At 50.3% G+C, this 21,939-nt stretch overlaps 1 protein-coding gene across 2 annotated transcripts in view; it reads left to right on the forward strand.

Moving 5' to 3' along the window:
* The window catches only part of BTBD2 (BTB domain containing 2), a 113,660-nt gene that overhangs the window by 64,028 nt on the left and 27,693 nt on the right, over positions 1-21,939 (forward strand). The window contains exons 5-8 of one of the 2 annotated variants that reach the window (XM_029613937.1): positions 6,794-6,991; positions 7,573-7,765; positions 20,348-20,423; positions 21,530-21,676. In XM_029613937.1, coding sequence (XP_029469797.1) covers positions 6,794-6,991; positions 7,573-7,765; positions 20,348-20,423; positions 21,530-21,676 — 614 coding nt within the window. Of the gene's footprint in view, positions 1-6,793; positions 6,992-7,572; positions 7,766-20,347; positions 20,436-21,529; positions 21,677-21,939 lie in introns of both variants that reach the window. The other variant, XM_029613936.1, reaches the window with a different exon arrangement.

Consider the following 21,939-nt stretch of genomic DNA (forward strand, 5'->3'; position numbering starts at 1 on the left):
AATACAGACAGACAACCAAGTGGCCATGTGGTATGTGAACAAACAGGGGGGCACTAGCTCCTATCTCCTCTGTCAGGAGGCAGCGCAGATTTGGGCCTGGGCCCTGACACGATCCATGCTCCTGTGTGCGGTGTACCTGGCGGGGTCGGAGAATGTGGTGGCGGACTGCCTCAGTCGGTCATTCCACCCTCACGAGTGGTCTCTCAACCCCACCGTGGCGGGCAAGATCTTCCACAGGTGGGGTCTGCTGGACATGGATCTCTTCACGTCCCCTCAGAGCCACAAGGTGAGCCACTTCTACTTCCTGTTCCGGGAGGACCGGAAACCGGCAGTGGATGCCTTCACCCAGTCCTGGAGGGTGGGTCTCCTATATGCGTATCCTCTGATTCCACTCATAGGCAAGACCCTCATGAAGCTCTAACAGGACGGAGGCTCCATGGTCCTGATAACTCCACATTGGCCGTGGCTGGTCTGGTTTCTGATCCTGCGCAACCTATCGATTCAGGAGCCCATCCGGCTGGGCAACTCTCCTGACCTCATCACACAGGATCAGGGCAGGCTGTGCCACCCGAACCTCCGATCATTGACCTTCATGGCCTGGAGTTTGAAAGACTAGTGTTACAGTCCCTAGATCTTTTGGACCATGTCTCACAGGTCCTGGTAGCTTCTTGTAAGTCTTCCACGTGGAAGCCCTACCAATTGAAATAGAAGAGATTTTTGGTCTGATGTGTGGAGCAGTGTCTCGACCCTTTTACCTGTCCCACGCCTCGGCTCCTGGACTACCTGTGTGGAGTCTCTGAGTCAGGATTACAGACTACTTCGATCTGAGTTCACCTGAGTTCCATCAGCGCTTACCATCGCAGAATGGGTGACAGTCCGATCTCTGTGCAGCCTTTAGTGGGGCGCTTCATGAGAGGCTTACTTCAATTGAAGCCTCCACTGCGTCCTCCTGTTGTGGCCTGGATCCTCAACATTGTACTAGCGTGGCTCATGCTTCCTCCGTTTGAGCCTCTGCGCTCCTGTGAGTTCAAACACCTCACCTGGAAGTTTTTCTTCCTGGTGGCAATTACGTCTGCTTGCAGGGTTAGTCAGCTGCAGGCCCTGGTGAACTATCTGCCTTACATGAGGTTCTTCCACGACAGAGTGGTGCTATGTACTCACCCTAAGTTCCTGCTTAAGGTGGTGACTGATTTCCATCTGAATCAGTCCATCATGCTGCCCACCTTCTTCCCGAAGCCCCACTCCCACTGAGGTGAGCGGGCACTGCACACCTTGGACTTTAAACGTGCTCTTGCTTTTTATCTGGAGTGCAATGCAGCCCACAGGCGGTCCACCCAACTCTTCGTCTCTTGATAAAAACAGGCTTGGTGTTGTGGTGGGCAAGCAGACTCTGTCCAATTGGTTAGACTGTATTGCTTTCTGCTATGAGCAAGTGGGCCATACACTAGAAGGCCGTGTGACAGCGCACTTCCTACCAGCCATGGCTGCGTCCGTAGCCCACTTTCGTGCAGTTCCAATAGCTGAAATCTGCAAGACTGTGACGTGGAGTTCCCACCACAAATTCGCTGCCCACTACTGTCTGAACAAGGATGGTGGACAGGATAGCATCTTTGGCCAGTCTGTCCTCCGCAACCTGTTCCAAGTGTGAGAACCCAACTCTCCCTGCCTAGGGCCCCTTCTGTGGTTCAGGTTGCCCTGTTGTTACCAACAGCACCCCTGTTGTGCCTGTTGTACATTATTGGGTGTCTTTTGGCCCAGTGTATTCCGGGGACAGCCTGCAGCTTGGTATTTACCCATCTGTGAGGACTACCATCCTGCTTGTCCTGGAAGAAAGAGTTGCTTACCCGTAACATGTGTTCTCCCAGTACAGCAGGATGTTAGTCCTCAGGAAACCCGCCCACCACCCCGCGGAGTTGAGTTTGTGTGCGGTTTATTTTATTTTTTCGCTCGTCTTTCTGCTTTGATACGAGACTGAAGGGGGACCCCGCGTGGCTGCGGGTTAATGGTATACTGGGCATGCTCAGTGTGCCAGTCAAAGTTTCTAGAAACTTTGACAAAAGTATTCCATGCCGGGCTCCATCTGATGATGTCACCCATCTTTGAGGACTAACATCCTGCTGCCTCTGAGAATCCCTGTTACAGGTAAGCAACTCTGCAGTGTGTGTCTGTCTGAATGAGAGAGGAAATAGTGTAGATGTGTATGGTAGTGCACGCGCCTCATAGTGTGAGGGAGAGGATAGTTTGTTAATCCCATGTCACAGCCCCCTAATCCTCAACAATTTCAGGGTGACTGGAAATCAAGAGTTCCCAGGTATGACAGCAGGGGATTTTTTTTTTTATCCTTACTAGTTTTAATTATCTAGTGGTGTCTATGTCTGCAGTTTTGAAATATTTTATTATTGCTTATGACTTTTATTATTGGATGTTGCTCTATTCGTCATTTATTCTTTTCATTAGTATGATTTTACTGTTATAATTGATGCTTTATATTTCTTGATTTTGTTTGATATTTTATGAGGAATGGTGGTGTTTGTTTTCCCATTGTTACACTGCAGACAGAGTCTGGCTTCTTAGAGTTTCCATTTCAGGTTTTATCTGCATATTTCAGGTTCTAATTTGTGGTCCTTTATTCTGCATTTGGTGAGGGTTTATCTCTGTTCTGTGCATGTGACAAAGGAGAGAGATTCTGCTAGCGTGGAGTGTCTGTGAGGGAAACTATAGCAATCGGGCTTGTGGTGTCCTATTTACCGTGCTCCTTTTTCGCAGTTAGGGTTGTAGTTTGAGTCCTTTGTGTTGCTGCTGTTACATATGATAGGTTTGCTATATAGATTTTGTGTGTTTTTGCAGGGTTTTGTGTTACTTCACAATGTGTCTGGCAGTGGAAAGTGTTTGTGCTGTTGTTACTGAGGTGAAACCAGAATTTGAAAATATATTTTTTGCATGGTGAGTTGTAAAGAGAAACATCCAAGCTCCATTGTTCGGAGTGGGAGATCCCTAAGACAATCAAGTAATTTTAAATCCACCGTGTCCGTTAAGCCTGTTTCCTGTAAATTTTGTTTCTTCTTTATCTCCCCTAGCATTACTGGGCCTTCAGTACTTATGTTTCCTTATTAAAAAAAAGTGATGTAATTTTTTCTGGTTTCTTGTGAATGAAAAATTATGTTAATGAGATTGTTAGTGATATTACAACTCTTTTGTATTTTTTCTGTATGGAGTAAGATGTATGCTTACTTTATGAAAAATTTTAAAAAATGTGAAATACAAACAAATGTATATCCCAAAGATATAACCTGAGGTCTCATATTAAGGAAATCTCGTCTTCTTGTTTGAGTTGCCCTAGAAAAGTCAGGAAATATTCGTACTAACTGACCATGAAAAGTATGAGAGCTTTTTAAAATATCTCCTCATTACCTCATTTAGGTCATGTTCCACCACAAAAGACACAAGAAGGGTTGATCTTTCAATAATCTCAGTGGTTGAATCTTCCAAAAACTGGGTCAAATTGGCTAAGGCTCTAGTATGGCTCTCTTTAGAATATTTACTAGCATTTGATAGAAAAAAACGCCTTATTTATTAAGGGAATCTTATCTAATTCAAATTTTAAATTTTCAAGGAAAAACCTTTTTAGATTGCTGTGTATATCCTCTCCCAGCACTCTAGGAAAATTTAAAAAACGTAAATTTAAATGCCTAGAGTAATTTTCTAATAATTTCAGTATACAAGAACAATTCCCAAAGTCCTTGACCAATTTAAAGTTGCAGGCCTGAGATTGAGATATGGCTTGCTCCGAAGACTCCACACGCTTCCTAAGGTCTTTAATTTGGCCTCCCAAATTTATATTAGGGGAATGTACATTTGTTGTCAGTCTCAATCTTATTTTGGCATTCTTTTACTGAACCTCCTGCGACTCCACCGATGACAGAGGTAGCGCAGACACCACAGCCTCCGCTGGCAACGCTGTCTCCAGCAAGCTGGAGGAAAGCTGAGAAAGCGGCATCGAACTTCTGCTCCGGCTCCCCCCCACATCGCGGAAGTGATGTCATTGGTCTGCGCGAGCCCATGGGGAGGGTCTGCGGACACTGGGATCAGCAGCAGTCGATAATCCGGGGGACTCAGAGTAATCTCCCCAAGTGATTCCGGCCGCCGAACCAGACGCATAAGACGTAATCGCTCTCTGTCCTGGAGGTACAGTTGTGTCTGGAGGGTAGACACTAATTTTACCCTTCCGTTTAGGAGGCATTTCCAAAAGTAAAGTGAGCGTTAGAGGAGCGACTTTCACTACGTTTGATCATGCCGTCATATTGGGATCTGACTGGGCTCAGAGATACAGAATTTTAAATATTTTGAGCAGACTTTCCCTAGAAATTCACTGTAAGATTGTCCCTTCCGCTCGCTCTCCATACTCCCCTGGCCACTTTGCCGTCAGGCCCCATCTCCTCCACCTGCCAGTATCTCTCCTCTCCACCTATCAGCTCAACCCCTTCCACTCTATCGTCAGTCTCAGAGTTTAACCCCGTTCTCAGTACTGCCCCTCACACAGGCTCCCTGTCCCTCCCTCTCTCACACACTTGCTCCCTTCTCTCTAATACACATACAAGCTCCCTCACTCTCTCATATACACACACTACCCCCTCATACAGGGCCCTCTCGCATACACACCCACACAAGCTCCCTTTCGCTCGCATACATTCTCACACAGGCTACCTATGTCTCTCTCATGCACCCCTTCACACAGGCTCTGTCTCACACATACACAATCCCTTCACACAGGCTAGCACCCTCATATACACACAATCCCTTTTTCATACACACCAGTTCCCAATCTCACACACACACACACTCTCCTTCAGAATCTCCTCATATAGGCTCCCCTCTCTCTGGCACCCTGCTCTCTCACCTCCCATTCTCTTTCTCTCTCTCTCTCTCACACACTCGGGCCTTCATCTTTGCTGTCAGCGGAGCGCGTCCTGCGGCACATGGGGGCCATCATCTTCGCCGTGAATGGCACACCAGGGCCTTCATATTCGCTGTGAGTGGAGCGTGTCCCGTGGCACATGGGGGCATTCATCTTCGCACGCTCCGTGCGCAGCATGCCGGGGTCTCCTCTGCCGTTTTCTGCGCAGACAGGGGAATTCTGTGCAAATTCTGTGCTCCGCAGTAGCGAAGAATTCCCCCAGGACTAAACTTTCTTTGACCTTAAGCATTACTGCAAGAAGGATGGAGTGGGGGTGCAGGGAGGTGCACAAATGCATTGGTCCCTGGGTTCCAGAGACCACTTGTAGGCCTCTGTTAGCCTGTAATTAGAGAATGACCCTTGCTGCTCCAATGCTGTGATATCCTAAAGTGCTATACAGGGTGAAACACTTAGACATGGATAGGAATAGTAGATTCAGAGAAGAAGCTAAATCATCATGTGATAAAAACTTAGGGAATTATCAAGATGGTTGTACATTTCGTTCCTGAGTTTTGCTTTATGTATTTTTATTATTTTATAACTAGGAGATCATTATCAATCTAAAGAACTGTGCGCAGCTGTTGGCTTTTTCTCTGTTGCTTGTATTGATGCAGCAGGTACATTTCAGATCATACTAGTTCCTTTCTGTTGCTGTCAGACTTGGACCAGTTTGGGTTGCCATAATGTTTCTGAATAACTGATTTTGTTTTTCTATGGTTGTTGCTTTTAGTAAAAGCTGTTTCTATAGAAGACACTTGCTGTGAACTTGGTTCCTTAAAAAACCCGGGCTTGGGAACGTGATCCTTTGCTTCCTGAATAAATGGAGTCCAATTATGGAGATGGCGTGTTAGCTGCTTGAGGGAAGACAGAAGCATCTGTTGTGGAAGAAATACCACTCTATGATGGAGGAGCTCGTATTTCTCTGGTCATTCCTTGGTCAGGAATCTGGATCTCTATCTCTCTCTGTCTCTCGTGTTGGTCACACTGTCGTGTCTGTCTGAGGCACCAGGTGGCGCACTGAACAGTGGAAGGTGCACTGGGCAAAGAGAATATGCTCTGTCTGCAAAGCCCTGTCTCACAGGAGCTCTCACTCTCTGACACATACACATGCTGCCACTTGTACACACATGGGCTGTCACACACACACACACACACTTTGGCTCTTCTTCAGCCATCACCTGACCCCTTTTTCAGCTGCTGTGGACTTCTCCTTCGGTCACTGTGGTTCCTCAGCAGCCTTCTCCTTGGACCATTGCAGGATGGGACCATGCTACAGGCCCCTTCTTCTGGTGTCTGATGGCCCACCCATGGCTATGCCCCTTTCATGGATTGTGAACTAGTTAAGACAGAAAACAGAGAGTAGGACTAAATGGTTAGTTTTCTCAACAGAGGATACTAAATAGTGGCGTGCCCCAGTAATCTGTACTGCAGCCAGTGTTCTTTAATCTTCTGTAGCAATTGCTATGTAGTGCTCTCTAGAAATGGGCAATGAGAGAAGTCTAATATACTGTCAGTGTAGTTTATAGAGAAGTTCTCTATTTCTGTTAATTAGTTAATAAAACAAATTTGATCTTTTTCGCATTTGTTAATTTTAATCAAGCTATGAACCAGAAAACCTAAACAATGCTGGGCAGTTTTTGCTGGTCTGTTCATATGTTAACATCTCTTGTCAGATCTCTGACCAAGGAATGACATTATTTTGTAGTCACAGCCATTTTGAAAGTGGGTGAAGGGGCAAGTGGGTGTCAGGGCAGTGGTTTGGCATAACTGTGGACTGCATCTGTATGGAAGGGATAGCACTAGAAACAGCCTGATTTTCTTGTTCTTCATGTATTCCAGACACGTTAGTCGCAGTTCTGGAGCGTGATACCTTGGGGATTCGGGAGATCCGTTTGTTCAGTGCAATGGTTCGCTGGTCAGAGGCAGAGTGTCAGCGTCAGCAGCACCAAGTGACACCCGAAAACAAACGGAAAGTCCTGGGAAAAGCCCTGTCACTCATTCGCTTCCCACTCATGACAATAGAAGAGTTTGCAGCAGGTAACTAGTTTTAAAAAAACCCATGGAACCCTTTCTAGTAATATAATTACATTGGTTGCTAGTTATAGGAGACAACGATTTTAGCATTAGAGAGCTTTATAGCAAAGTATAATAGCTTTAACACTTCCTGTACCGGCTTATTACCAGGGAGCTTAGCTATTTTATATTTTACCTTTCTCTGTTAGAGGCATATTTTCCATAGACTTTTAAGGCATTTTAAAGTGAACTTAAACTTGGTCCTTTAAAAAAAAAAAAAAAAAAAAAAAATTCCTTTCATTGGCCACATTGTAGAAACTGATAGAATCTTGCAAAATCTTTTCAGAATTTTTTTTTTTGGCATACATAAGTAGGAAAAATAAATCCCTGGAATTCTGTAAAGGATTAAGTCATCAAGTCTGCATAAAGCAAAGAACCCAAACTTTATTTTATTAGCATCTGTTTGTCACAAAATAAAATTATTTATAGTAAAGAATATTATTGCTGTATCATGGAATGCCATGTAATATTCTGTGTGAGGATGCAAGACTAGGCTTGCACTGACTCATCATGAATTCCAGCCCTGCCTTTGCTCTGCTTTGCAGGCCCGGCTCAGTCAGGCATTCTCACAGACCGTGAAGTGGTCAGTCTGTTCCTCCACTTTACTGTAAACCCCAAACCACGTGTGGAATTCATCGACAGACCTCGTTGCTGCTTAAGAGGGAAGGAGTGCAGTATCAACCGTTTTCAGCAGGTGGAGAGCCGCTGGGGTTACAGTGGGACCAGTGACAGAATAAGGTATGGCTCTGAGTGATGTATGGAATTATCCCATGTGCTGGTGAATCTCTCCAGGAGGTGTTTTTGAGAAATTTAGTATTTTTGGTTCCAGGCTGTATGAAGAATTAAATAGTGTGGTAGAGCTGGGTCAAGAAGTCATTCCAGTTAATAATTTGTTCTGTCTGTACTCCAGGACCAAATAACTCATTCCTTCCCTGGAGTTTTTTCATTACCTCTTATTTTAGGAGTGATCCATGCACAGGGAAGATCAGGAGCAGTATGACTATGCAAGAAAAAATATTAACATTTTTCAGTATTTATAGTATTTTTAGTCAGTTTGCTAGGAATTGCTCATCTATGTTATGTTTGCAGCTGTAATATGACATCTTTTTGACTCTGAGACTCTGCATATTTAACAGTGAGAGAACATAAGAAGTGCAATGCAGGGGTCAGACCAAGTTCTTCAATAATTGATTTGTTTCTTGTATCTCATTCCCAGGGATAAAAGCTGGCTTTCCCAAGTCTGCTTGACTAGTGTGCATTAGATATAAGCCACAGCTGATGCAAAGGATGTTCTCCTAGGACAAGCAGGATGGTAGTCCTCACATATGGGTGACATCCGATGGAGCCCAGCATGAAAAACTTTTGTCAAAGTTTCTAGAAGCTTTGACCAGCACACTGAGCATGCCCAGCATGCTACTATCCAGGCATCCACATGAGGTGCCCCATCAGCCTCTTCTTTTTCGCGGTACAGTTGCCTTGCGGTTAGTGGAGCTCTTCAGTTTCCTTGTTTTCCTCGATATTTGTCTAGTATGTCCCAAATTCCTCATCGAGTCTCCCTTCGCAGTCTGTGCCTCCTTGGTACGGTAGGTTCTTTCTCTGCCCTTTTTTCCAACTTTGTGGTCAATTCCCAATTTCTCACCTCAAGTTGACCTCCGGTCATCAACCGCACACCTGGTGTTTTTATGGCGTCAACCGGTTTTCGTTGGTGCTCCCAGTGTTCACGGACAATGTCCATTATGGGCCCGCATGAGATTGGCATCCTCCACCTGGGGGACTCGCACAATGTCCATGGGTGCCATCTGTGCGACCAGATGACACCCAAAGGGCATTGGACGTGCCTCGATAAGATGGAGAAACTTTTCGGGGCTCCGAAGTCTACTCTCTTTATGCCTGCATAGGTTCCATCAATGCCAAGAGATTGCCGAGAGCCATCGGATACGCTTCCCCTAGCGGTCCCTCTCGCCAGTACTTCCAAGGATCTAGGGGATGGGAATAGATCCTCGCTCTCCAGGACATCGGCATTGTCTGCTTCCTTGGCACTGGGGAAAGACCAGGCCAAGCACCAAAGGAGATCCAGCAAGCATAGTTCCCTGTACGTACCAGGATCAGTCCAGGACACCTGGGTTGTGACTCCGCACCAGTAGATGGAGACAGACTAAAACTTGTGGGCGGAGCCATATATGCCCCTGTGCCAGTCACAGCCCCTCAGTCTTACTCTGTCTCCAGTAGATGGTGCAGGTTTGGTCACAGCCCAGGTCCCCTGGGGTTCTTTCCTTTATGGTCAGGGTTTTTTTGTAGTTAGTTAGTTTGTTTTACTGTTAAAGTCTCTGTTGGTTTTTCTGATATTTTTGGATCTCCGCTGGTCCTGCCTCCCAGGGGGGTTTTTGAAAGTCCTGAGGGGACCATCCCCCCCTGGTTGAGGCCGCTGCTAGGGTCGAGGACCCGCCTTTTGCAGTAGCAGCGTCAGGGGTGACACCGGGGAGCCCGGTTCACTCACCCCTGCTGGAACACAGGCCTCAGGACCGTGGACAGCGGCTGTCATATATAAAAAAAAAAAAAAAGTTTTCGCCGTTTTTATTTTGCGGCGGCTCCTGTTTACCTTCAGTGCCGGCTCTCCGTTCCTTCGGGGGTGGGGGGCTGTTGGTGCGCTTCCGCGGCGATTAATTTCTTTTATTATTTTTCCTCTTCCTCTCAGTTCGTGCGGCTCGTGGCATGCCGAGAGGCTTGGCCTGCCGCTCCTGCGGCTCCGCGCGCGCGCGGCTCTCTAGAGACGGAGTTTGCTCCGTCTGCGTCTCTGGCGGCGAGGGTTCGTCGGGGGTCGCTCCGGGGGTCCGGGCTAGGGCGCCGCGATCGCCGGCGCGCGAATCAGCCGTCACTATAGGCCTGGGGGACCCGTTCCCGCTCAGCGCGGGAGCGGCGGCCATTTTAGCAACAGGTCGGGAATCCACGAGGGAGGCAGCAGGAGATGGCGGATTGCCTCCCGCGCTTTCTCCACAACGGCGACCCGCCGGGGGTGCCCCAGGGGGAGTGGGGTCTCCCACGCGTTCCGGTTCCGGGGACTCCGGCTCCGGGTCTTCCTATTCTTCGGATTTCGCGCTCTTATTAAAAAAAAAAAAAAAAAAAAAAATTTTTAAAATGCAAGCGCCGCAGCAAATCCAGGAAGACAGGTGCGGCGAAGGGATCTGGTAGGTCTACCAGAGCCCGGAAGAGGAAATCTATCACAGCCCCTGATGGGGGCGCCATACGACGTAGCCGGCCCTTGCGGGGTGTCCCACAGGACACAGACTCAAGCTCTTCCTCTCAGGGAGAGGATGACCCGGCCGAGGAGCCTCTGGGGGGGGGGCTGATGGTGCGCCGGATGAAGGGCCGTCTCAGCCAGCGGCGGGAAAAGGAAATCCGGCCGTCGAAGGGGACGACCCTAAGGTGGTTCGCCTGTTCCGTAGAGAGGAACTGTCTCCGCTTATCCCGGCTATACTCCAGGAGCTGGGGGTGGAAGCGCCTGCGGTGGTGCCCAGACAGGGACCTAATATGGATCCAGTTCTCCTGGGCCTCACTGGGCCCGCAGTGGCTTTTCCGTTCATCTTTACTGCCTCAGACATTCTGTTTCGGGAGTGGGACACTCCGGAGCTGGGGCTCAAGGTGAGCAAGGCCATGGATAAATTTTACCCGTTGCCTGAGGAGGCGCTGGAACTTCTCCGTCTCCCGAAAGTGGATTCGGCAGTGTCCGCCGTAGCGAAGCGGTCGACGATTCCTGTTACGGGAGCCACGGCTCTCAAGGATATCCAGGACAGGAAGCTGGAGGTACAACTAAAGAAAATTTTTGAAGTGTCCGCTCTAGGGGTCCGTGCATCCATTTATATAATTTCGCTATGCGGGCCAGCTTACGCTGGGCGCAGACTCTGCAGGCCACCGCAGGTCTCTCGCAGGGGGAGGCCAGGCAAGCTGATCAGCTTGAGGCGGCGATTGCTTATAGTGCTGATGCGCTCCATGATCTCCTTCGTACCTCGGCTAGATCCATGGTTTCGGCGGTGTCTGCTCGTCGGCTCCTCTGGTTTCGCAACTGGGCGACGGACGGTTCATCCAAGGCCCATTTAGGAGCTCTGCCGTTCAAAGAAAAGTTGTTGTTTGGCAAGGAATTGGATGAGTTGATGTTGTCCCTCTGTGAGAATAGGGCTTTCCGGCTACCGGAGGATCGGTCTAGATCTCGGTCTTCTTTCTCGGCCCGCTCCCGAGATCCCGTCCGCAGAGGGCCGCGGGCTCTTCTTACCGTTCGGGGCCCTCACGGTCGTCCTCTCCCAGTCCTTTCGGGGGAAAAGATTCGGTCGGCAGGGGGGAGCCCCGGGAGGCACGGGCCCAAAATCTTCCCAATGAGATGCGGCCGGTCCATCCCTCACAGCAGCTGCGGTCGTTCGTCCCAAATGTGGGGGCTTGGCTGCAGTTCTTTGCCGGGGAATGGGCCAAAATAACGTCGGACCAGTGGGTTTCTTGACGTGATAAATCACGGTTACGCGTTAGATTTTGCACGGACCCCATTCGACAAGTTTCTGGTGTCGCCCTGCTAGTGCCCCAGAAAACGCGCAGCGGTAAGGGAAACCCTCCAACGTCTGCAATCCTTAGGGGCAATTTCCCCCGTGCTCATAGGGCAGCAGGGCTTCGGCCGTTACTCCATTTACTTCATCGTACCAAAGAAGGACGGCACCGCAAGACCAATCTTGGATCTGAAAGGTGTAAACAGATGCCTTCGCATTCCACGCTTCAAAATGGAGACTATTCGGTCGGTAATTGCCTCAGTCCGGCCCGGCGAGTTCCTGGCGTCCTTGGATCTCACGGGGGCGTACCTTCACATCGGCATCCAGCCGTCCTACCATCGATTCCTCAGGTTCTGTATCCTGGGCCGACATTATCAGTTCCGAGCCCTTCCCTTCGGCCTGGCCACGGCTCCCCGGACATTCACCAAGGTGATGGTGGTGGTTGCAGCTCAGCTCCGGAAGCCAAATCCGAGACTCAGTGCCGGCGGGCAGTCAGCAGGGTCCTCGCTCTCTTGCGATCCCTGGGATGGGTGGTGAACCTCAGCAAGAGCCACCTAGTTCCCACTCAGTCTCTGGAGTACCTGGGGGCTCTGTTCGATACCAGGAAGGGCAAAGTGTTCCTGTCTATGGACAGAGTTCGCAAGCTTCAGTGCCAGGTACGCCGATTGTTGTCTCTGCGGCTTCCGCTGGTCTCCGATTACCTGACGGTTTTGGGTTCTATGGCTTCACCTCTAGCATTGGTCCCTTGGGCGTTTGCTCATCTGCGTCCTTTGCAATCAGCGTTGCTTTCCTGTCGGAAGCCGGTGTCGGAGGAGTTTCATCTGCCACTTCCGCTTACGGACCAGGCACGGGACAGCCTCCTCTGGTGGCTAGAAGCAGACCACTTGACTTGCAGAGTGTCCCTTCTGGTGCCCAACTGGACGGTGGTAACCACGGATGCCAGTCTCTCCGGCTGGGGAGCAGTCTGCCTGGGCAGGTCAGTACAGGGCAGGTGGCCCTCGTCCCAGACTCAGTGGTCCATCAATCGTCTGGAGACCCGGGCAGTGCGTCTGGCTCTGCAGTCTTTTCTGCCGCTGATACGGGGAAAGGCAGTTCGGGTGTTGTCGGACAATGCCACCACCGTATCCTACATCAATCGCCAGGGGGGAACAAGAAGTCCTGTCGTGGCAGAGGAGGTGCAGCTCTTGCTAGCTTGGGCAGAGCGCAATCTCAGCGACCTAGCAGCGTCTCACATTGCCGGGGCCGACAACGTTCAGGCGGATTTCCTCAGTCGTCATCATCTGGATCCCGGAGAGTGGGAGCTGGCGCCGGAGGTTTTTCAGCTGATCTGCCAAAAGTGGGGGACGCCTCATATGGACCTCATGGCTACCTGGCAGAATGCCAAGGCGCCCAGGTTTTACAGCCGTCGGAGAGAGAGAGGGGCCGAAGGCGTCGACGCGTTGGTCCTTCCTTGGCCGACGAATGTTCTGCTGTATGTGTTCCCTCCTTGGCCGATGATCGGCAAGATTCTTCGGCGCATCGAGTTACATCCGAGTGTAATCTTGGTAGTGCCAGAATGGCCGCGGCGACCGTGGTTCGCAGACCTCATCCAGTTGTCGATAGCGTCTCCCCTTTGCTTCCCGGGGTTTCCGGGCCTCCTCCGTCAAGGCCCTGTTTGTTCGGCGGATGCGGATCACTTCTGTCTCGCGGCATGACTTTTGAGAGGCAGCGCTTGAAGAGGAAAGGTTATTCGGATGGGGTAGTCGCTACGTTGTTGCGGGCCAGAAAGTCGTCTACCCCTATGGCTTATGTCCGCGTCTGGGTAGTCTTCGACGAATGGTGCGCGGAGCGCACTGTGGATCCTACTGCGGCTCCCGTATCCGATATGCTCTCGTTTCTACAGTCCGGCTTGGCTAAAGGCTTGTCGTACAGTACCCTTAGAGTACAGGTGGCGGCTCTTGGGTGTCTGAGGGGCAAGGGGTACAAGGGTTCCCTGGCCTTGCATCCGGATGTTGCGCGTTTTCTCAGGGGAGCTAAACATCTTCGTCCTCCATTGCGCCATCCCTGTCCGTCATGGAATCTCAATTGGGTACTCGCCGCGTTGTGCTCGTCTCCTTTCGAGCCCATTAAGCGGGCAACGCTCAAGGATCTTACGTTAAAGGTAGTTTTCCTTGTCGCGATTGCATCGGCGCGGCGCGTCTCAGAGTTGCAGGCGCTGTCCTGTAGGGAGCCGTTCCTTCGAATCTCGGATTCTGGGATCTCGTTGCGGACAGTCCCTTCCTTTTTGCCCAAGATAGTTTCGGCCTTCCACGTGAATCAGTCCATCGAGCTTCCTGCTTTTCCCGTTCACGATGCGTCGCTGCCACAGATGCGGGACTTGCGGAGGTTGGATGTTCGGAGGGCAGTCCTTCGCTATCTAGAGGTCACCAATCCGTTCCGGATTACGGATCATCTTTTTGTTCTGTTCTCAGGTCCGAAGCGTGGGGGTCCGGCTTCTCGGGCTACGATTGCGCGCTGGCTCAAGGAGGCCATTGGTTCGGCGTACATAGTACGGGGAAAGTCTGTGCCACAGGGTCTCCGAGCACATTCTACCCGTGCCCACGCTGCTTCCTGGGCAGAGGCTTCTCAGGTGTCGCCCCAGGAGATTTGCAGGGCGGCTACTTGGAAGTCGTTGCATACCTTTACCCGTCATTACCGGCTGGAGGTTCAAGACTCTGCCGGGGGGTTTGGAGAGAGGGTACTCCGTGCGGGACTCTCTGCTTCCCACCCTCGGTAAGTTTGCTCTGGTACATCCCAGGTGTCCTGGACTGATCCTGGTACGTACAGGGAAAAGAAAATTAGTTTCTTACCTGATAATTTTCGTTCCTGTAGTACCAAGGATCAGTCCAGGATCCCGCCCCAGCTGCTCTGAAGAATCGGAGAGTCCGCTCGTTGAGTTGTTCGGTTGCTGTTTTCTCGTTTTGAGAGTTTTGTTCCGGTTGGGGTCTTTTGGACCTGGCTCCCATTGGGGAGGGGTTTTTGTAGTTAGTTTACCTGTTCTATGCTACTTTGACATTACGTAAGACTGAGGGGCTGTGACTGGCACAGGGGCATATATGGCTCCGCCCACAAGTTTTAGTCTGTCTCCATCTACTGGTGCGGAGTCACAACCCAGGTGTCCTGGACTGATCCTTGGTACTACAGGAACGAAAATTATCAGGTAAGAAACTAATTTTCCTATACCGGTCACCGTCTATGCACAGTTCCAGTTCTGGAGCGGTATCAGTGGCAGCTGAGCACCATTAAAGCAGCACTGTTCATCAGAGGCCCCATCCTCAGATACCCCCAGTAGCCCTAGGCGTTACCGACCAACACTAGTGCTGGGCACTGCGCCATCTCTGAGACCCCAGGAAGAGCCGGTGATGTCCTGGCCACTCCGGACTTTTAGGATGAGTTGGACCGCTCAAAAGCATTGAGCTGCTGGTGCCACCCCCCATACCGGTGACCGAGCCTCCACCATCGATGTTAGCACCACTGCTAGAGCATCTGCTTGTCCTCCTGGGCACCCTTCCGATGCAGCCGGTGCCCGAGGTTTCCCAGCGGCCACTGATGCCCTCCACCGGAGCAATCCCGATTCTCGGGTTCTCCAAGGAGAAGGATATGGCCTTCACCATGTTTCCTCGCCCACCGTCCCTGAGCCTTTGTTGGGTCCCTTCGGCCTACTGCGGCCTCCGGTCTCCTCTATGCCAGGGGAACCATTGATGCCTACTGTGCCCTCAAGGCCTCCAAAGCTGTCAGAGCCCAGGGTTGATACCCTTCACGTGCCTCGCCCACGGTATGCTGGTCCCAGTGAGGAGGAGGGTCCTTATGACCTTAGGGTGACTACTTCTCGGACTCATCCTCAGACTACTTGGATGACCCCCTCTTGGAGCCTTCTCCACCAGAGAAGCGGCGCTGATCGCCACCCGAGGGCTTGTCCTTTGCAGGTTTTTGTCAGGACCATAGCTGAAGCCATCCCCTTTCAGCTGCTTACGGAGGAGGATACGCAGACACTGGGATCGGTTCTCAGCTTTCCTCCAACTTGCTGGAGACAGCGTTGCCGGCGGAGGATGTGGTGTCTGCGCTACCTCTGTCACCGGTGGAGTCGCAGGAGGAGTGGGAGATAATTTCAGCTGTATTTGCGGTGGGACTTCATGGAGCGGCTTGCCCTGGTATCGGGGGTGAGGTTTTTTTTTTTTGTTTTTTTTTCAACCTCCTCCCAAACCAGTGGTGGTAACACTTAAGGCGCTATGGGATCTTGTGGCAAGTTTTGGAGGTTGTAAAAGAATATGATGCTGGAAGCGCTCCAGTTTGTCAACGCTCCTAAAGAAATTGTGGCAGTCCCTATCCATAATATTTTTAAGGACCTGCTCCTCCGCATGCGGGAGCACCCCATTTCCATCTTCTCCCCCGTAAATAGGCTGATGCCATCTACTTGGTGCAGCAGGCCGTGGGGTTCAAGAAACGTCACCTCCCCCACCAGTCGGTGGTCGTGGAGTTCGCCTTGAGAAAGGCCCGACACTCCCGCACTCATGCTTCCGCCCCACCAGGCCGTGAACACAGGGAGCTTGATGCCCTGGGCAGAAAAGTCTTCCAGGGTGCCATGTTGGTGGCCCACATTGCTGCCTACCAGCTTTATATGATCCAATATAATAGCAGCCTCTGGAAATGGGTCCAGGACTTCGTGGAAGGCCTGCTGCAACAGCAGTAAGAGGCCCTCTCGGCCATTACCCTGCTGGGTCTTGAAGGGGGGGAAGCACGAGGTGCAATCCACCTAAGATGTCTTTTAGACAGCGACCTGCGTAGTGGCAGTGGGCATTGGTGCCAGGAGAATGGCATGGCTTCGGGCCTCTGACCTCCGGTCGGAGGTGCAGGTTAGACTGGCAAACCTCCTCTGCACAGGTGAAAACCTCTTTGGGGACAAGGTCCGGGATGCCATAGCGCAATTGAAGGATCATCATGATACTCTTCAACAGCTGTCTGCTAGTGTCTCCTAAGGTCGTCCTCATCTAGGAAATCATCCAGGAAATCCTCCAGGCCAGGTTCCCAGAAGCCCTTTTATCGGCAGAGGAAGTATTATCCTCCACCCTCCCGAGCTCATACGCCATGCACGAGCTCCAGGGGCCGTCCTTGCCAGTAGCGAGTGCCCAGACCCCAGCTGTCCCCCCAGCAAGCCCTTGCCATGGGCTTTTGACTGGCAGCAAGGGAGCAGAAGTCAGTTGACCATAGCCCTGGGACCGGATCCCCAGGTGGGAGGCAGGCTCCTTGCCTTCGCCCATCTCTGGGAAGAGATCACGTTGGACCACTGGGTCCTTACCATTATTTGTCAGGGGTACCATCTAAACTTCAGCCGTCTCCTAGAGACCTCTCCCCCATGTCCATCATGAGGTTCATCTGCCCATCAAGTCCTACTTCAGACAGAGCTCGATACCCTCCTTATGGTGGGTGCGGTGGAACCAGTCCCTTACCATCATCAGAGCCAAGGGTTCTTCTTGAGGTATTTCCTCATTCCGAAAAGGAATGGCAGCTTGTGCCCCCATCTTCTACCTCAGGGCATTGAACAAGTTTCTTGTAAGAGAAAAGTTCAAGATGGTTTCTCTGGGCATGCTGATCCCGCTCCTCAGAGGAGGAGACTGGATTTGCTCCCTCAATCTCAAGGAGGCTTATGCACACATTGCAATCGTCCCCGGCCACTGCAAGTACCTCCACTTTGTGGTGGGGAAAGCACATTACCAGTACAAAATGCTGTCCTTTGAGCTGGCATCAGTCCCCCTGCGTTTTTACCAAATGATTAGCAGTGGTGGCTGCCGACCTCAGGCGTCGCTCAGTGCACGTTTTCCCCTACCTGGACGACTGGCTTAGTAAGAACGACTCCTGTTCGGGAGCCTTGCATGCTCGGACCTTGATGGTGCAGACGGTGGGGTTTGTCAAACTTCCCCAAGTCTCATCTCTGTCCATCTCCCCACTTAGACTTCATAGGTGCCAGGCTGGACATAGTGCAAACTAAAGCTTTCTTTCCCTGAGACCAGATGATCACCCTTGCCTCGCTGGCCACTCTTGTCCGGAACAGTCGGAGGGTGCCAGCTCGCCTGCTGCTCCACCTGCTGGGCCAAATGGCAGCTATGTCCATGTGACCCCTCTGACTCTCCTCTGTATGAGGAATGCCCAGTGGGCCCTACTGTCCCAGTGGTAGCAGGTTTCCCAGGATCTCGAGGCACCCGACTTAGTCACGGACCCTCTAAGAGTCTCTCTTTCCTGGTGGGAAGATCTGTCCAACCTGAAAAGGAGGCTTCCCTTCCAGCCATCTCCACCTCAGGTGATCCTCACCACAGATACCTCCCCTCAAGGCTGGGGAGCCCATGTGGACGGTATCCACACCCAAGGTCTCTGTCTCCTCCGAAGCCCGCTGCCAGATCAACTTCCTGGAGCTTCGGGCAATCCGATACACCCTGGGGGCATTCAGGGACCAGTTGTCATCCAAGGATGTCTTGATTCGAACAGACAACTAAGTTGCAATGTGGTATATCAACAAACAGGGGGGCACGGTCTTGTCCCTCCTCTGCCATGAGGTAGTGCAGGTGTGGACCCTGGGCCCTTTTGCAGGGCATGTCGCTCTGAGCAACTTACCTGCTGGGCCATCTCAATGTGCTAGCGGACTGCCTGAGCCGTTGATTCCAACCACACGAGTGGTCCCGTAACCCGGAGGTAGTGGCCGAACTCTTTCGCCAGTGGGGTACACCAGATATAGATCTCTTCGCCTCCCCACTCAACCACAAGGTGAGCAAGTTCTGCTTCCTGGTGCCAGGAGACGGTCTTCCAGCCTGCGATGCCTTCTCCCTTCACTGGGGGAAGGGCCTGCTGAATGCATCCTCCCCTTCTACTGCTCCTCTCGAGGACTCTGCTGAAACTTCAGCAGGACATGGGGACCATGATATTCGTAGCACCTTCGTGGCCCCAGCAGGTTTGGTACCCACTCCTGCGGGAATGTGAGTGCAGCACCCATCCGGCTGGGGACGGCACCCGATCTCATCTCAAAGAATCAGGGCACCCTGCACCATCCCAACCTCCAGGCGCTGGCCCTCACGGCTTAGATGTTGAGCGCATAGCCCTCCAGCCTTTGGGACTCTGACTGTTGTCTCCCAGGTCCTGGTGGCGTCTTGAAAGCCTTCCACCAGGAAGTCCTACAGCTTGAAGTGGAAAAGATTCTCCATTTGGTGTTAGGTTCATGATTTGGATCCTTTCTCATGCCCCCTTCCCTGGCTGTTGGACTATCTCTGGCATTTGTCTGTGCACACATCAGGGTGGTCAACGCATACCATCGAGGGGTTGCCTACATGCCTGTTTCGGTCCAGCCCTTAGTGGGCTGCTTCATGCAGGGCCTTCTCCAGCTAAAACCCCAGCTGCGGCCTTTGGTTGCGTGTCCTCAATGTGGTCCTGGCACAGCTCATGCACTCTCCTTTTGAACCACTGCAGTCCTGCGACCTGAAGTTCCTCACCTGGAAAGTCATATTCTGGTGGCGATCATTTCGGCTCATAGGGTCAGCGAGCTTCAGGCACTGGTCACAATCGCTTCATATACGAAGTTCTTCCATGATCGTGTGGTCCTACGTACGCATCCTACATTTCTGCCCAAGGTCATGACTGATTTCCATCTCAGTCAGTCCATCGTCTTACCCACCTTTTTTCCGAGACCTCATTCCCACCCGGGGGTGCGAACTCTCCATACCTTGGACTATAAAAGGGCCTTGGCCGCCTATCTGGATCGAACTGCTGGCCATAGACTGTCTAATTGGCTCTTCATGTCCTTTGATTCCTACAGGCTGGGAGTGGCGGTGGGTAAATAGACCTTGTCAAATTGGCTGGTGGATTGCATTGCCTTTTGCTACTCGCAGGCAAGCCTCCCGCTGGCCAGTCGAGTGAAGGCTCACTCTGTGCGGGCCATGGCGACGATGGCACACTTATGTGCAGACCCCGTCGTTGAGATTTGCCGGGCTACTACCTGGAGCTCTCGTCACACATTTGCGGCCCAGTACTGCCTAGACAAAGATGGACACCAGGACAGTGCCTTTGGTCAATCCCTCCTGCTCCAGTCCCTGTTCCAGTCCTGAACCCACCTCTCGTGCTTCTGTGGGAACCAAACAGTCTCCTGCTGGCCTATAGCGCTTCAGTTGTGTTGTGCTCTTTGGCACCTTGTTCGGTCGCTGCTGGTATCTCCCGTTCATGGGGACAGTCTGGAGCTTGGTGTTCATCCATATGTGAGGGCTACCATACTGCGAGTCCTAGGAGAAAACACAGCTGCTTACCTGTAACATGTGTTCTCCTAGGACAGCAGGATGTTAGTCCTCAGGAATCCTGCCCGCCTCCCCACGGGCAGGATTTGTTTTTATTTTTCGCTCATATTTTTTCTCTATTACGAGACTGAAGGGGGGGACCTTACGTGGATAGCAGCATGCTGGTCAAAACTAGAAACTTTGACAAACGTTTTCTGTGCCGGGCTCCATCGAATGATGTCACCCATATGTGAGGACTAACATCCTGCTGTCCTAGGAAAACACCTGTTACAGGTAAGCAACTGCGCTTTCTAAACACAAAGGGGGCAGAGAATATTGGGTCCTCATAAAGGAATGCTTCAAATCTGTGTCATTTAGGAAATGCAAATGTAACACACAAAAATCCTGAAACTTAGTGAGATGTCATTTGGCTCCTAGGTGCTTTATTGGAACAATGTGTTGCATTTATTTCCTTTTCTGCTATCAGCAACATAAAAAAAAGGTTTTTCATTTAAATCCTGCAGGTTTTCGGTGAACAGAAGGATATTTGTGGTTGGGTTTGGATTATATGGATCAATCCATGGACCAACAGATTACCAAGTAAATATACAGGTATAAAGAGAGCTACAGTTGTTCTCCGTGGTTATGGCACAAGGAATTTTTCAGTTGTTTTAATTTGGCGGCAGCTAATATCAGCATACACTTGTTCCACTCAGTCACAGTTAAACTTAAAGCCAGCAGTTAAATGTTGCCATTCCACACGGCATGGCTTAAGTTCGGTGTTTCTACCTGTTCATGGAGATGAACTGAAGCAGATCTTCGTATACTAGATTATGCCTGAAACCTTTGTTCAAAGGGGCATAGAAAGCAGCTTGTACTGTGTAGAGTACTCCAGGCATCATCTTTTTTAGTGGTGGTTTTGCTTTTTTTGGTACTTGCACTCATCCCTTCAGGAGGTAGTATCAGGCTGGTTTATGGGTACTTTTTACCTGCAGCGTTTGCACCAAATTTCAAAGGGAACACACACACACAATGCTGCCCAAAAAATCCCCCAGAGCACCTTGTTCAAATGCTGCTAAAAATACACAAGTCAGGCTTTATTTGCATAAGCAGGGTTATGGGAGTACAGCAGACTCTCTCATGCTTTGCCCAGTACGTGGAGGAAAATTGTATGTTATTTTACAACATATGTGCTCCTTAAGCAAAAAAATAAACATTCCTTAGGAGGTATGTTTTAGACTGGGGAGACAACACGTTTATATTGGATATTCTAATATTTGAGTGTGGTTTTTCCTCAATAGTTTAACATGCTGACTTGAGGGGCACGCTCCTTTTGTACCTACCTAAGCTTTAGAGGGTACCTGCATATCTCATCACAAAATGGTTTAGTGAAATTTTATTTTAAATGTCTACACCTTTCTTTAAAAAAAATTCTTTCTGTGGGTTTGATCTTCAGCTGCCGGTGCAATGTTTGTTTTTGTGAGTATCAGTATGGCACTTCCCTGGGGGTTTTGATTACAAGCAGACCATTTAAATTCATAATGGTGGGAGCTTTTGCAAAATGAAAAGATTTGTCTCACAATCACATTGAAAAAGGGAAGGCATTTGCATTCTGTTTTTGACTTACAATTGAATTACTTTAAAAGTTAAACAGTGCTAATTCTCCTGTTTTAATCAGAACATTGTTCTGCCGATCTGTGTTGTAGATTATCCACACTGACAGCAATACGGTCTTAGGGCAGAATGACACAGGCTTTAGCTGTGATGGATCCTCCAATACCTTCCGGGTAATGTTTAAAGAGCCAGTGGAGATTTTACCTAATGTTAACTACACAGCCTGTGCAACACTGAAGGTACTACTTCCTGCAACTTCATTCTTAGGGAAAGTGAGAAAACTGCTACATGTGGCTTATAAACTTCCTCTCAGACAGCTCTTTAGACACCGTGCAGCCATGTGCCCTCAAATGTTTATCCATGCGGCACAGACATGGTCAAAACCCTGTCACAATCAGGAAGTAGCAATATGGGTTTATCTTTCTGGTTATGAATTTGCAGAGCTGATTTTTTTTTTTTTTTTTTTTTGTGAGTATAGCATAGATTCTCTGGCTGGTCCTGG

The sequence above is a fragment of the Rhinatrema bivittatum genome, chromosome 8 (genome assembly GCF_901001135.1).
Source record: "Rhinatrema bivittatum chromosome 8, aRhiBiv1.1, whole genome shotgun sequence".
NCBI lineage: Eukaryota > Metazoa > Chordata > Amphibia > Gymnophiona > Rhinatrematidae > Rhinatrema > Rhinatrema bivittatum.